The 16,431-nt window shown below is 35.9% G+C and overlaps 1 protein-coding gene and 1 long non-coding RNA gene across 31 annotated transcripts in view; one reads left to right on the plus strand and one right to left on the minus strand.

Annotated features, from left to right (window-relative positions):
* Nucleotides 1-16,431, plus strand: part of abi2a (abl interactor 2a) — a 58,887-nt gene that overhangs the window by 16,051 nt on the left and 26,405 nt on the right. For 16 of the 25 annotated variants that reach the window (XM_087267053.1, XM_087267057.1, XM_087267068.1 and 13 more), the window contains 3 exon segments: nt 7,196-7,363; nt 13,180-13,356; nt 13,994-14,091. In XM_087267053.1, coding sequence (XP_087123179.1) covers nt 7,196-7,363; nt 13,180-13,356; nt 13,994-14,091 — 443 coding nt within the window. 25 annotated transcript variants of the gene reach the window in all.
* The window catches only part of LOC147835260 (uncharacterized), a 50,078-nt gene continuing 36,717 nt past the window's right edge, over nt 3,071-16,431 (minus strand). For 2 of the 6 annotated variants that reach the window (XR_015499266.1, XR_015499261.1), the window contains exon 6: nt 7,265-7,461. This is a non-coding gene — a long non-coding RNA (uncharacterized LOC147835260). Of the gene's footprint in view, nt 3,564-7,264; nt 7,462-8,802; nt 8,875-16,431 lie in introns of those variants that run through there. The other 4 variants (XR_015499264.1, XR_015499262.1, XR_015499263.1 and 1 more) reach the window with 4 other exon arrangements.

The raw sequence follows: 16,431 nt of genomic DNA on the forward strand, positions 1-16,431 counted from the left end.
TACTGTTTTAGTATGATTTCAAAGCAAGTCTTCGTACATGAGGCCCCTAAAGAATAAGCAGATTTGCTTAATTGAATTTCTCTGCACTGCTTGAAACGTTGTCTGACAGTGTGATTATTGCTTCTGTTCATTTGTAAGGCTCGTTTCTTTCAACTGAGCTGAGCTCCAGTCACCCTGCTGAAAGTGTAGCTACGTCAGTAGCATCACCAACAGTCTGACACCCTGTTAGAAAAAGCTCTTACCATTTAAAGGTCTCTGAAGAGGTGTCTGATGAAAAGAGCTGTGAGCGTTATGCATTAGCATGAAGAACAAGAGTGTCATCAGCGTCTCTTGTTCTGCCCACCTGTTCTTTCTCAGGACGTAATTATTTGATTCATCACTGGAAAAATCAGCGTGTCCTTCTGCTGTGGTCAGTGCTGTGAGTGTAGAGCTGAGCAGTCATTAATGGGCTCCTACCGTGTAATTACCCACGAGCCCTGCCTCCTTTTGTGTGCGTCTATAACCGAAAGATGATTTGTGTCTGGAGGTGGACTGGGCAGCGAATGACTCTTGTACCTGCTGTTTTTTCATGTCAAATAAAAACAGCTGAAACAATAAGATCTGCACCACTTAAAGACCTGTCCTTCAAGTGCTGAGGTTAAAGACCTGCAGTATTATGTTAAGACTACCCCAGAGTGACATTTAAATAATTCTCTCCCTCCTCACAGGTATTTTGCTGTATTTGTGTTTTTCATTTTTCTATTGAGCTGCGCACACATAAAATACAACATTTATCATAAAGTAAAAAAAGAAAAGAGAGTAACCAGTTCGACTCTGTAAGCAAATGACCCCTTTTTAATCACTCACTTCTTTACTAAAATGTCAATTGAATGACATTCATCTCAAAATTTAAGAAAGGACCAGTGCAGTCACCAATTTAGTTTTTTAAAGATTATATTTGTTTATTGAAATGACATTTAAGTGTTATTCTACTGAACATTATTTCCTGAAGCCGCTTGACCCTTATGTCAAAGCCTTGACATTTCAAATGAGTCATCATCTACACCAGGGTTGTCCAAACTCAGTCGTGGAGGGCCGGTGTCCTGCATATTTTAGCTCCATCCTTGCAGGTGTGTTGGAGCAAGTTGTTTCTATACTGCCTAGTAAGATCCTGGTTAGCTTGGCCAGCTGTGTCTGATTGGGGTTGGAACTAAACTTTGCAGGACAACGGCCCTCCAGGACCGAATCTGGACATTCCTGATCTACACCCTATCACCTATCACCTAGTTCATCATCAATGACGATGTTTCAGGGTAAGGTCAGCTAAAAATTATGTTATTAATCACTTGCTTTCTGGTCATTTTAAGACCTCTTTTAAGACCTTCATCATCTTTGGAACACAAAAAATTCATAAAAGTTCAAAATCCCAAAAAACTTTACTGGTACTGGTAAATATCCAGAAAATTTCCGGAACGACTTTATCTGTGAATTAAAAAAAGCTGTTCACACAGCTGTTGATGTTAGTCAGATAATGTTTCTATGGTCCTCCTTAATGCCAACTGTAAATAATTATTGGTAAGATTCTTATAATAAGCCATTGTTTGTTTACCTTTAAGCTCTGCTTCCCTTAGTTGCGTGACGCGTCACGCTTGCACATGAAGCAGCCATTAAGTGCCATCACACACACACACACACATTAAGTACATTTCGACATGCAAAAGTATTCCTCTATATGTTTTCATCGAAGTTGTTCACAATATTTATCCATCCACAGAGTTTGAAATGTAGCCAAATATTTACAAATTCAAGCGCAGCCGTTTGGAGCTCATTGCTGGTTAATGAATGTACCAGTATTTTAGAATAATCTTTTCCAGAAAAATTCCATAACGTCCTTGCCTGTGTGAACAGCCCTTTTATAAATTCACCAGTAAAGTCATTGCGGAAATTCTCAGGATTTTTACCGGTATCATTGTGTGAAAGGGGCTACTGTCCTACTTTCAATGTCAGGTTAGAGTGCACATTTACTATGGCCAATACAATGTATTGCTATTAGTGTTGTGTTGGGTTCTAATGGTGTACAAAATTGTTGGTGCAGAATTAATTATAGAATTGACCCTTTGCTAAGCCACACCCAAAAATCACCACCCACCAATCTTGGCTTAGCAACTGTAGCCATGCGCAGGGGCTCTGTCAAACTTTCGAGCGAGTGCATATGGATTGTGCAAATCTGATACCTGGTATACTTAAAGTTTGTACGGGATGGTGGCATTTTTTCCCTTTTCAAAACCAAAAACACAAGAGGAGAAATGCCAGCGTGGATCAAGCTGTGTGAGACGCTTAAGGAGCGGAGTTAAGTTGGTTTTGTTTTAATATTCCTGACACTTTCAGTGATAGACAGATGGCAATAACCCACACACCTTACCCTAAACAGATCTAATCTGTGTTTCCTAAAAAAATACAAAGCAGGGTATGTTTCACAGCTGGTTTTTTTTCTTTCTTTTTTTTAGTAGAGTAACATAGTAACGTCATACTTATAGCGAATAGGTCAAAATGACATGAGTTATTGATCCGGAAAATACGAATCTGTGAATCTGTTGCTAACTTTACTGAACTTCATATTTCCATCTGTTTCAAGCTACGAATATTTTAATTACAAATCAAGAGAACAAAATCGAGATATGATCTCAAACTGAGCACTTGCGATCAATATACTTTACCAGCAGCTGTTTTTCATTAATTTATAAAGAGCACATAAACATACTGAAAGTAATAGGTAACTTACAGTACATTGTTATGGGTCAATGATGCTAATATTTGGCACAAATCCACCAGTTTCCCCTTTCTGGCTGTTCTGTCAATGAATAAACTATGTAAAAGCACTGCCCATGCGTGTTTCCTCGTCGGTTAGTGACACTATATTTCATTGCACAACAGTTATCTATTAGGCTTTTTGACAGAAATTACGTTTTAATTTGTTATTATTAGATTATTTTTAAATTTAATTTCTCCTACTGAGCATCGCCCCCCTGTGAGACATTCAGTTTCCAAGTCCTGAAATGAATGTGTGCATCACTACATTTTTTTTGTCTTTCAAGAAACATTTTGACAGATTTATGTAACAGCCAGTCAATTCGACAGCCATCCCTTGCTTGAAAGAAAGCTCAAGGTATTGATATCTAATGCTGTTTGTGTGTGGGGGGAAAACTGTGCTGTGGGAACTATTGTGGGATATATCATTTCTTTTATTATTGCTGACAATACCGCAGTCTGGTGAAAATTGATTTTGGTTTGGAAAGGAGATGTTTTAATTTCCTGAAATGTCTAGGTGATCTATTGAATGTTTTAGTCTTCATTGTGTCTGGGAGATTTGATTCCTCGTCATCACAGTGTGTTGGTCAGCTCTGTGTGTGTAGGAGGTTTTCTCTTCCTCCGCTCTCTCTGCTCAGATGCAGCTGTGATGTCATCAGCGTGGGTCAATGCACTGCGTCTGCATATTAGTGTCAGTGTGTCGCTGTATGTCCTGAGGGAGAGCGGGCCGTCCTGCCCTACATGACTGCCCACCGCAAACCCACAGCATGTCACCACTGTAAATGCAAGCAGTGGAGCAGATCTTTATTTATAATTCAATCCATGCGGATGAGTAATTTCATTTTTGTGCCATGTGCTTGTTCACTGCTCTGTGTTATTGTAGCACTAGATATTTGTGTAAGATATATGAGTAGATGGGGTTATATTTACTAACTGGGCTCATTAAATGGCCGATATTGCCTTATTTAGATATTACATCAGCTGACATTCATGCCCATGTAACAGATTATCTTGTCATCTTTGATGAAAATTAGATTGTCATTAAATTTGTAGAAAAGTTTTATTTAATTGGATCTGTGGTATCCTGTTTGATAGGGCCGGAGCGATATTGCAAAAATAAAAATTATCACAATTTCATGTTTCATATCATCCGATATCGATATTTATTGAATATTTTTTAACATTACATTTAAGAATATTATGATTTTTTAGCTACTTTATTTTAATTTACCAACATTACTAAGGCACATAGTAAACTAAAACATTTAAACAAAATATCTCATAATTTTAAAATAAACATCAACAAGTTCTAACACTTGTTTATTTTATTATTAAAAAGATGAGATATTTTGTTTAAATTTATTTGAGTTAAACTTGGGTTAGGACTCTTAAAATTGATAAATAAAATATTACCAAGTGTGTGCAATGGTAAAGGTAGATCAACATCTGTTAAGGTGTCAATTATAACGATACAGTAAACCTCAAACTTTGTAAACAAAACAAATTATGATAATCAAATCTGAGCTTTCAAGTAAAGGAACCAGTCAACATTCTTCAAACACATACTGCAACATTACATATTGTGAAGTTGAATGACTATATTACCCCCTATGCTAAAAAAAAAAAAACTTTTAGATGGGGTGCTGGTGGCTGGGATGCACAAAAAAAGTAACCAAAAAGCCACTCTGGTGACATCCTTACATCTTTTTTTATTTACTGTCTTCTGACTGCTGCTATACGGTACTCATTTTCGCATGTGTTGTTATTCTGACCTAAAGTGACAAGCACACACTTGTACTTTCCTTCACCGTTTTCTATGCCGCCTCTCGTAACTAGGCAACCATCTACCGTTTTCTTAGAGGGTGACAATCGGCCAAATTGCTGCAGCTCGATACAAGTTTATGGAGAAAGGTGAAAAGAACTGCAGTGTTTAGGTGTGCTGTGTTTGTCTCGGGTCATAACCGTTACTGAAATGTATTTATTCCACACAAAGTGTGAAGCAGATTGGTTAGTTCTACTCCGTATGAATCGCAGTGCGTACGTGGCATTTGGAAAAGTTCAGATGTTTTTCAATTAGGTGTACCTGGAAAATGGATGTGCATCATGTGCATCCATGCACACCATGTGTGTGTCGTGCAAGTCGCACACCTCCATTAAAAATGACAAACTGACACCCTAAGCTTTTTGGTATTGCTTCCAAGGAGCGCACTCTGCAGCCGCATTTAAATAAAATTATAGCGCTTCATACTAAATCTTTTTTTAATGATATTGAAAATGGTGTTTGGTCAATACATATCGATTTTATTGCCAAGTCTTAGTTTGATATTCATATTTCTTTGTTGTTTTTTTGAAACAGTAATTCTATATATCTATAGTATACATTTTGATTGGATTATTGCTGATGCTATTTAAATGAAAGTTTTTACAATGTTTAAGGGGAGAGTTACCCAAAATAAAGAAAATGCTTTTTTTTATTTCCTCATCACTATGTAGGATGCTTGTTTTGTTCAGTAAAACATTAAAGGTGATTTTTAACTGAATATACTGTCTTTGGTTGTAAATTTGATGATAAATAGTAATTAAAAATAATTATAAAACAGGTCATCATTTACATTTTAAACTAGCATAACCTTATTTTCATGTTTTGGTTCTTTTAGACTGTTCATGTCATGGTCAAATACTGATTCAGTTTATCTAAATGTGTTTCAGTGATTTGCCATTTATAAAATAGAGCATAGTCAAAAGTATGAGAGAGGTGACTGTTTCCTCCTGGTACTGTCCTGGGACAATGACAGGAATTGTGTGCACAGACATGCACACACTTTTTCTCTGTCAGACTAGGCATCAAAGCCCAGATCATGTGACTGTTTAGTCTGATGTCACAGAAGAACTGCTTAGATCCTGACATTCCACTCTAGCGGCAATGCTACATCTCTTTTACTGCATATAGTCAAATATATTTTTAAAAATAATTCATTCATTTTCGTGGGTTGGTGGAAATGACCATAAATTCACTTGAGAATCATTTTCTGGAATTATATTTAAGCAGTCATATTTGTTTGTTACTATCAGGATAAGAGCAAGTGATGACAGTTTACTCATGCTCTGAATCACAGTGTTTTTTTTCCCCTAAAATGTTGTTGGATACATTATCAAGTTATCCATTGTAGATATTAAAGTATTTTACATTATCTGCATTATTTATATTGTAATTTCATTATATCATTTTAATCAGTATTATTTCATCAACATTGGAAGACAGAAAATGGTCCAAAGTCGGAAATGAAACTTGGCCATCATTTGTCATCAATGTATCAGGTGCCTGCAGCTTGTGAAAATCTCTTTTTATTGATTTGATTAGGGATGCACCCATATGGATTTTTGGGCCAATATTTCTATAACCGATAACTCTTTAGATTTGGAGGCCAATAACCGATATACTATAGTTGATAAACATAAATGGTTCAAATAAATGTTGTATTTGTATACAGTAAACAACTGATTTTATTTTTAAAACTTTATAAAAGTTTGAACTGATCTTATGAACTCAATAGCCTGAATAGCAAAAAAGCTAAAATTTTAAGATTGCAAGGTGATTATATAAACCTATATTCACGATTTTACATAAATCAGCATGCCTTTTCTTCTCATAGCAAATTAACATGCAACTCGACTGTTCCATAAAAATAATTGGCTTAATAAAAAAATGGGATTTAATTAACAAAGTTAAATAAACATTTTAAATAAAATGAAAGAACTAAAGGCTTTGTCTACGCATGCAAGGCAAGCAGTTTTGTACAATTACATATTCTATCGCCTAATTTTGGTATTGGATAGAAAATATAACAAAATAATTAATAATAGCATTTATCGGTTTATATCAATATGGCTGCCGATATATAGTGCATCCCTAGTTTTGATTGATTTCCTCATCTCTGGAACTCACTTCCTCCTGATCTCCGTAATTTAAACTTTCACATTTCAAATCCAAACTCAAAACTCTACTTTGTTTTTTAATTGTACTATATTTTTTTGTCTTTTAATTTTGTGTTTATCTGTTGGTTGTTCTTGCTATGATGTGTGGTCTTTCTTGAGGTGCCTTTAAATAAAATGCATTATTATTATTATTATTATTTACATTATTATTATTGTTATTATTATTATTATTATTAGATTTGGCTTGATACTGACTAGAGATTTTAATCTAATTCGATTTCGTTGAGCATTCTGAGATCAGTACAATATAATAGTTGCATTGTGAGTTTAACTTTAAAAAGCTTTTGGACCATTAATGTTGTAATATGTTTTTTTTTAATCAGCACAAATCCCTTAACTACCACAGCTTGAATCCTTTAAATGGCTCTGATTAAATTGCGCACTGACTGTTACTCTTTTGTTTCTCTTTCAGGCTCCAGACAAGCATGTCGCTCTAGAGGAAACCAAGAACTACACTACTCAATCCCTGGCCAGTGTGGCCTACCTGATCAACACTCTCGCCAACAATGTGCTCCAAATGCTGGACATCCAGGCGTCTCAGCTGCGCCGCATGGAGTCCTCCATCAACCACATCTCTCAGGTAAACACTTTCATACAGTTTCACACTCTGAGCTATATTTACTGAATGACTGACAGCTCTGAGAGACTGTGAGGAGGCGACAGGTGGATGACTGTGACCTAGTTGGGTAAAAGGTAAGATATTGAAAGCATAACATGAGAAACACTAAAATAAGTGTACAAAAAAGTGCTCCATGTTTTGTAAATTGCAATCTCAAATCAGTCCCTGTTGTAAATTTCTCCTCCTGGTAACATGTTTGGTCTGTTTACTGTATGTTTACTCTAATGCTGGGTTTACAAATTTAAGTATTCACATACAAAATAGATTACATACAAAGGCCACAAATTAGACCTCAATCGGATGTTTCCTGCAAATGCAAATTTTTAAAGTGCAAATTGTGAAAATTTGACATGCTTTTTTTTTTTTTTTTTTTTTTTACACAGCTCATTATGTTCTGCGTAATTGGCTGTAGACTAGAAGTCTGCATTCCTGCGGCTGTATCGAGGGAGCCGACCAGATTTCTGCGGCGTGAGAATAAATTGTCGTATAAAGCGCGGGAGTGGTTGGTAACTGGTTTAATTTTGGACGGGAGCGGTTGGTCTAAAAATGCGAGCACGCGTATGTATGTGTGAGAATGAAACAGCGTGATGCTGCGTTTAGCTAGTTTGCTGCTGCTGCTGCTGTGTGTGTGTGTGTGTGTGTGTGTGTGTGTGTGTGTGTGTGTGTGTGTGTGTGTGCGTGCGTGCGTGCGTGCGTGCGTGCGTGCGTGCGTGCGTGCGTGCGTGCGTGCGTGCGTGCGTGCGTGCGTGCGTGCGTGCGTGCGTGCGTGCGTGCGTGCGTGCGCGTGCGTGTGCGCATGTGCGCGCAAATAAGAGGTGTGTCTGTGTTTATACAGACAGCTTGTTATAGACTGTCTGAACTGGTATATCTGGGTCGTTTTCGGTTTTGTTAGCGGGAACGGGCACGGCGGGTAGAAAATGGGGCGGGTCGGGCAGCGGGACAACAAATGCTGAATATAAGCGGGAGCAGTCAGGTTCGGGCTAAAACCTGGCAGGAGCAGGCGGGTGCTGGATTCAAAATTTTGTCCTGCGCAGATTTCTACTGTAGACCATTGTCAATAAATCTCCTCTGTTTCTCCTGTGCAGTGCAGAATGCATTCATCTTGCCAAATTAACATAAATCTATGGTCACAAGCAGTGTGAGTTTTAACAAGGATGCAAAAAGGGTGTCTGCAGCAAGATCATCAAAAAGGGGGTCGCAGACTGTATGCACTGCGCCAGTCAGCGCCATGCAAACATAGGTTTCTATCAGGATACGCACAGCGGCGCCGCAATTTGACGACTGTCCGTGGCGCCTAGCTATGACTCAGGACACTGTTCGTATTTCTGTCACGCCACATCTGAATAATTTAATTATAAATAACATGTTAATGTGTGCGTATAGTGTGTGTTTCTTTTTACTGTATGTGCGCGTCAGATCCGGTGAACGACCCCCAAAAGGATGGAGTCTGCTTTCGCTTTGCTGATCAGTGACTGCAGGAAAAAGAACATTACGCTGGATGCTAACATTATCCACACAAAAGCGAAAAAGCTTTATGAATCTTTTGCGGACAGCGATGAATGTTTGCGCCTGACAAACGGTTTTGATCTATGGTTTCATTCTATAATACTGGAGTTATTTTTCTATATTTTTTGAGAGTGTTTAAACAAAAATGAAAAATGTGAAAATGGTAATGATTGTCTGAGGAAAGTGTATAAATTGTGTAGTGAGGGGTTTTACAGCCTTAAAACATCTATTATAATTGTAAAAAGTAAAGCTGTCTACTTCGTGGATTTCACCTATATGGGGGTTATTTTTAGAATGTAACTCCTGCAATAAACGAGAGCAACCAACAATGTGGACGCATCATATACAAATGTCAAATCTAAAATACTCGTTCCTAAAGAGCGAATCATCACTTGCCTACAGGTACTGTTTACTAATAAGGTAACAGTAGCTATGTTGCCATCCAGAAATGCTAATTAAATTGATGCGCAAAACTGGAATATGGCATAAAAGACATGCGAATAAAGCAGTTTTTCCATTCAACAAGTCAAAGAAAACAAAATCATCATTTCCTTATTAACTGGCACCAAATATCAATAGTAAAAAAGCAATTTGCTGTGGTAGGAGAAGCTGTGTCAATCTTTTCTTCATTTAATAATTGACTTGTGCCTTAGAAGATGATGTTGACACGCAATTAGCACGTGGCGGTGTTTGAAGGCATGAGATGTGGAACACAGGTCCTCTATTCTGGAGGTCATTAATAATATCATTACACTAATACTGAAACCGTTAAGGCTGGTTTGTCTATTGACACGTTTATCATCACATGATCTCGTATAACTGAATCACATGACCTTTTTTCAGTGTGCATACTGGAATTTGTATATGGTAAAAGTGTTTCCATCGCAGTTTATGCACATTTTCTTATTGAATAGAAGTTTATCCTACTCAGTTAAGCACATATGTTTTTATGCACATTTATGTGTTTTCATCAATCGTTTATCCCAAATGCGCATAAAAATAGATGGATGGAATCAAAAGTAGTGCCAACTATTGTCCTGGCATATGTAATACAGCATGTTTGACAGTTTTTTCTTATGTGTGTAAATGTGAATTGTTGAAAGCTTGTCATATATACGTAAAACTTTAAAAATGCAAAGGGAAAAACATTGAAAAAAACATGGATGATTTTGGTTTTCTACTTTATATGCTTTTTTTTTTATTAAGTATCCATTTCTGTGATCTGCCCTCATCTGTGGACTCAGCTGTTACTCTGGACTCGTGCCCTATTTTACCATATCACTGTCGGTTAATGCTGAAAATCATTTATCTGTGTTTGAGATGCCGGCAGCAGAGGCTTATCCTCTGTGTTTCCTCTTTTATTTTTTATTTAACAGCTGTCTACAGTATGGGCTCTAAAGCGATTAAACACGGCAGCACAACATCTAATGCAGCTCTTCTCGTCAAGTGCTTTTGACACAGTCCTCTCCCAAATTGCCGTGTGAAATGAAACAGAACTCCATCCACAAAGATTTCAGGCCTCTCAAATACGAAGTTCATGCCATCTATTTTCCACAAGTTGTTTTTTACTCCAATGCTTAGCTTTAAGACTTTTTGGTAACACTTTGCAATTACTGCACGTTACGAATTGTTTATTAATCATTAGCAAATTGTTTGTTTATTATTTCTTAAGCATGTGCTAATGCGACTAAAGTAGACATTAGTAAGCAGTCTACTAAGTGCTGTACTGTATAAATGCTGTATTATTGAGTTGCAAAATCTCAAATCTAATGAGCTTGATGTTATTTAGAGATTCTTTAGAGATTCAATAATTTTTAATGATTTAATTTTTGCTAAATTAGGAATTGAGATTAAGTGCAGGTGAGTAAATGATTAATAAACTATTCAAAGGAACATTATACAGCTTGTTTTTCAAGCCCTCAACAAGTAATGTTTTTTTTTATATGTAATATAGTAATATAGTATATTATATAATAATGTGATATAGGGCTTCACGATATTGGAAAAATTACACATTGCGATTAATTTTTTTAAAGTTAATTTTTTTAATACTGCGATTTATATATTAATATATGATTGCAATTTCACTAGATGAGTTGAATAATTGTTTGAAAAGAATTTCTAATTTCAGATTGATTAGGATGATTCTGTAGAGGAGTGCATAAATGAGCAATATCACACGAGTAGCAGTGCGAAGTGGCCGTATATCATCACTGGTGGGAGGCATGCCTTAGTGTCCCACCAGTGATGATATACAGCCACATCGCAATGCTACAAGTGTGATATTGCGTTTATACAACAGTTCGACAGACTGAAAGAAGAAAGAAGAAAATCAAACAAGGAGAGTCTTAAAATTCTTTTTTATGTGGAACTTCCGCTATTCATTCACATCTGCAGCTGACGTCAGAACAGCAGAAATGTTGCTCATTTACCACATCAGTTTAGAGCACAGGTGTCAAACTCCGTTCCAAAAGGGCCGCAGCTCTGCACAGTTTAGTTCCAACCCTAATTAAACACACCTGATCAAACTAATTGAGTCCTTCAGGCTTGTTTGAAACCTACAGGTAAGTGTGTTGGAGCAGGGTTGGAACTAAACTGTGCAGGGCTTCGGCCCTCCAGGAATTGAGTTTGACACCCCTGGTTTAGAGCTAGTATTTCAATAATTCTCTATAGCGTAATATCTGAAGTGATGACAAAACTTGTGATTTTGCTCACATTTTAAGATTATAAGGCTGAACAGTATAAAATGCCATCAGTCTGCAGAGATTTCCCATTTCTCTGATGCAATCAGGAGATCACAATATTACTATGGTATAAATACAACACTACAACATACAAAAAAGAGAGATCAACTTAAGTCATTTACCTGTTTAATAATGATTTAATCAGCTGTAGTTTTAAATTTAGCTGTTTTCTCTTATTATGCGGTTTCTGTCATCGTCTTGTGGATGAACATAGTCACCGTCTTTCTTTGCTCAAAGACAGGCTAATGGCCGCCAATGCACCGTCTCTCACAGTTATAAATATTTAAAATATCTTTATAAATAAACTGCATAGTTGCAATCTAAACAACTACATTCTCGACTTAAGCCTCAAAAGTACATTGTTATCCAACAGCAACAATCTTTGTCAAACCAGAGTGTCCTCTGCTTTGTTGCTGTAAGTGGGCGGAGTAATAAGGGTAAAGGGTTAAGAGGCTGGACAAGCGCTGTTATTTACAGAATATGTACACTATTAGCTAATTAGATTTAAGAACCAGTTAGGAACTTTTGTATAAAATATAATAAGCAATCTACAATTATAGACAAATTCAATAAAGAAAAATGTGCTAGTTAAATGAACAGCGATTTTATTGTTTTTCAAAGTGTCAGAATGTATTCAGGTATACAGTAATTACATAATCAAATGTAAAATAGTACTGCATAGTCTTTATTTTAAAAACAATTTATTAAAAGTGATCATTATAATTTTTTTTTGTTACAAACATTTTCTAATGCCTAAATGCTTTAAAACTCAGTCACGTCTCAAAAAACACTTGCAAAATGATAACTTATACTCACCATTGCGTGTGCTCACGATGGGACAATTGCAAATGTTCACATTGCGATATCGATGCTGAAATGATATATTGTGCTGCCCTAATATCTCATAGTAATGCTTTAACACAAATATCTACTGTTTGTAAGCTAAGACACAGTTTTACTCTATCATGAAACGTTAATTTCTAAAAAGTGTTTTATAACATTTTAACACAGACAACACTGAAATGTTAAATTATTGTGTTGTTGTTCTTAATTAGTAAAATGTAATATGTTGTATTTTGACACTCCAGTTTTGACACTGAACTTTTATTTAACAATGTTTAAACTCTATAATCTTTGCCATTTTCATTTATTATTACAACAAAAAATAACAAAGTAATACAAATATATAAATAAAGAATAAAATTAAAAATTAATGTAAAAATATGAAAATACAATAATTAATCACAATAGCTGTGTTTATTAACTGCTTACTAATGTAGCTTTAACTCTTTATCGTGCACTCGTTGAAAATATTTTTTTGGCCCACATGTTGTGTCAGTATATCATTCAATACAACTCTGATAGATAGTAATAAGCGATTAAAATACTAATGATAACCCATGGATTAAAGGTGAACCAGGTGGTTATGATGTCTGTTAAAGGGTTAATGCTTACTGTAACAGTTGGCTTTTCTGTCTCTGACAATCATGTAAAAACTCAAGATTTCCTTGTTCTTCTTCAATTCAGACGGTGGACATCCACAAAGAAAAAGTGGCCAGGCGGGAGATAGGCATCCTCACAACCAACAAGAACACCTCTCGCACACACAAAATCATTGCTCCAGCCAATCCTGAGAGGCCAGTGCGGTACATACGCAAACCTATCGATTACAGTATGCTGGACGACATTGGTCACGGTGTGAAGGTAGGACACAAGCTCACCGGGATGAACGATTTCTTCTGACTAACGTGTTTGTTTCAAACTAACAAATCTGACGTGGGTTTTCTATGTGTCTGAGAAGTGTCACTAACCTTTCTGTGCTTCCTCTCACCCCTGTTCTCTGCTTCTTCGTTCTTGGTTTAAGTGGTTGCTTAGGTTCAAGGTAAGGGCTTTTACAGCTGTCTTATGATCAGGTTTGAGGAATAGAGAAGGAATACGGTTTGATTCCATAGTTCATACTTTGTTATGGACTCTGAACACTAACTGTAATTCGTTCTAGGCACAAATTAGAGCCAATGCTGATTTGGAGAGTCGTTTATTTCTTATAGAGATGCTTTAATGAGGAGTAAAGATTTCAGTTTCGATTGAACAACCATTTGGCAATCATCCCTGTTTCTTCTTTCATCCTTACCATATCACATTTGCATTCTATATTTGTCGCATGCTGCTCAGAAGTTGCTGTTGTTCTGTTTGTTCGGGCTTTACTTTAAAATGAATAGGAATAAACTCTTTCTCTCTGCTACTTCTCTGCATATTATAGAGCTGTATTGCCAAAGTTAATACCGTTTTTCCTCCTGTAATATTTTCTGATGGTGTTTTTTTTTTTTGGTGTTTGTCATAGGTCAACACCCAAAACATGAAGATGGGGAGTCTTCTTCGCACCACACCTCCCACACAGAAGCCACCCAGTCCGCCGATGGCAGGCAAAGGCACGATAGGGTATCTACCTTCAACTTTTACTGTTCTACTAGTTAGGGTACAGTTGGTACTAGTCTTATGATGGTATCAAGTTTTCTTGTTGCGATTAATTTTTGAACCTTTTATCGTGATATAAGGTATTATACATGAAATTGACGTAAACTGCAGAAAAGGTGTATGAACAGAAAATACTTTGCGTATTGATTTACTGCTTATGCATGATCAGCAACGGTTTCAACCAATCTAAATGGCAAAATGATTATAAAGTATGGTACGTAACACTTTACAATAAAGTTTCATTAGTAAATGGTAATTAAAAGATTAAAGTCAACAGGAAGAAAAATGCTGATTTATTGCTATTTAGGCATGAACTAAGAAATGAACATCACCTAATATTAATAAAAGCCTATGTATTTTTCATCACAATATTAGTAATGTTACTGTTAACTGTAGGAGCACTGAATTAATAAACAGTGGGCTTATATAGTCAAAGAATTTTCTATCAATATTTCAGCATGTAGTATTAACGTGGAAATGTTCAGAATTGAGCTATTAAGCTGTTATAAATGCCACATCTAAGCATATATTTATTGTTTTATATATTTTTCTGAGGGAATGAGACCATTGTACCAGTAGCACTGAGACATTTCAAATGATATTAAACATGATAGAAAAAGTCACTTGGTTGATTTAGAACATTCAGCCTTTGAAATGACCGTTCTGTGTGAGTTGGGGTGGTTGAACAAAGGGGTTTCAGGGGATTCAAATGTAAATGGAGGACATGAGGGGAGCTGGCTTTTCCCGCATTCCCGCCTGCTAGGTTGTGGAGTCAATTGTCTCTGTTTTCGGCTCATGTTTGAATTTTCAAAGACATCAAAGTATTTGTGATATTTCAAATCTTCCAACTGTGCAGTGACTATCAAGTGTGTAAAAAGCATTTTCTAGTTTTCCTCATCATGAGTTTTTTTTTTTTTTTCATTTGCTAGTAAAAAACAGTTCTTTCATGTTAAGGTTTCATGTTTTCAGCATTTACTGTATGACGTGTTTGTAGTTGAGTTCAGGAGCACGTGTGTGGGTTGTTATGTCTTTATTCCTCAGGGAGAATTCAGCTTCAGCCTTACATATGACATTATCCTTCATGTGCCTCTTTTATGCCAGAGAAGAGCCTGATTTACATTTGGGGTCAGAACAGAGGCGTTAAATGTGCTTTGCCATCTAATTTTGGGAGAGTTTGAAATTAAAATCGTGAAACAGATCAGATTTGCTCAGTCTATAAAGTGAGCTTGATGTGTATGAGCATTGAGGACAGAGGGTGTGTCCTGTCCGGTCCTGTTTTTATCAACGCTTGCAGTGCAGATTGGCTCTCTTTTGGTTTCCTGTGTCGCAACATGATGGCTGGTCATTGCAGGCCAGATTGAGTCACGCTCAAATCGAACACAGATAAACACATACTGTATGCAGTAAAGGGAAATTGCATATTTTGAAGCCCACAAATGTTATGAAGAACACCGTGTCAAAAAAGTATGTTTATCGTTTTTTATTTTAGAATTTATTTTCTTGACAATTAAGCATATTTTCTGGGTGATGTGATTGGTGTGTTGTGGGTAAATTTTGAATTTGTACTTTCCTTCAAAAAAGTTTAATTCATTTAAAAAATCTTTAGCATTCTGTTAAATGTTACATTAGAGTCACAGATATACAAATGTGTCAGAATAGCTTGAAATGAAATCTATCACTCCATTTTATTAATTTTGTAAAATATTTTTTTCAATATATTTTAAATCCATTTAAGGTCAATATTATTAGCCCCTTAAAGCAATATTTATTTTTTCAATTGTCTACAGAACAAACCACTGTTACACAATGGCATGCCTAATTACCATAAGTTGTCTAGGTAAAATAAGTTTGTTATTGAAATTATTATGTTTAGAAATGTGTTGAAGAAACAAATATTCTCTCCGTTAAACACAAATTGGGGGAAAATATAACAGAATTCAAACTCAACAGGAGGACTAATAATTCTAACTTGATATACACATAAAAAAGTCTGCACCTCAAAAGTTGTTATACACAGTGCTCAGCATAAATGTGCTCAGCTCTTCTTTTTGAAATTGAATATTTTTAGCCATTTCTCAGTGAATATACAAAAGATCTGCATGCAGTCCATAACTAAAAATTTTTTCAGTGTTTCATTAAAAGGAATTTTAAGAATATTGTTTGATGCATTTAAACAAAACAATTAAACAGTTTTATCAATTAAAATAAGAGTTTAGTTACCTAACATTTTAGTAATTGAAAGATTTAAATTCAAACAAGTACAAGAATTACAAACTACTAACTTACAACAACATTTTATATATA

Source organism: Danio rerio, chromosome 9 (assembly GCF_052040795.2).
Source record: "Danio rerio strain M-AB ecotype USA chromosome 9, GRCz13ab, whole genome shotgun sequence".
NCBI classification, from domain to species: Eukaryota; Metazoa; Chordata; class Actinopteri; order Cypriniformes; family Danionidae; genus Danio; species Danio rerio.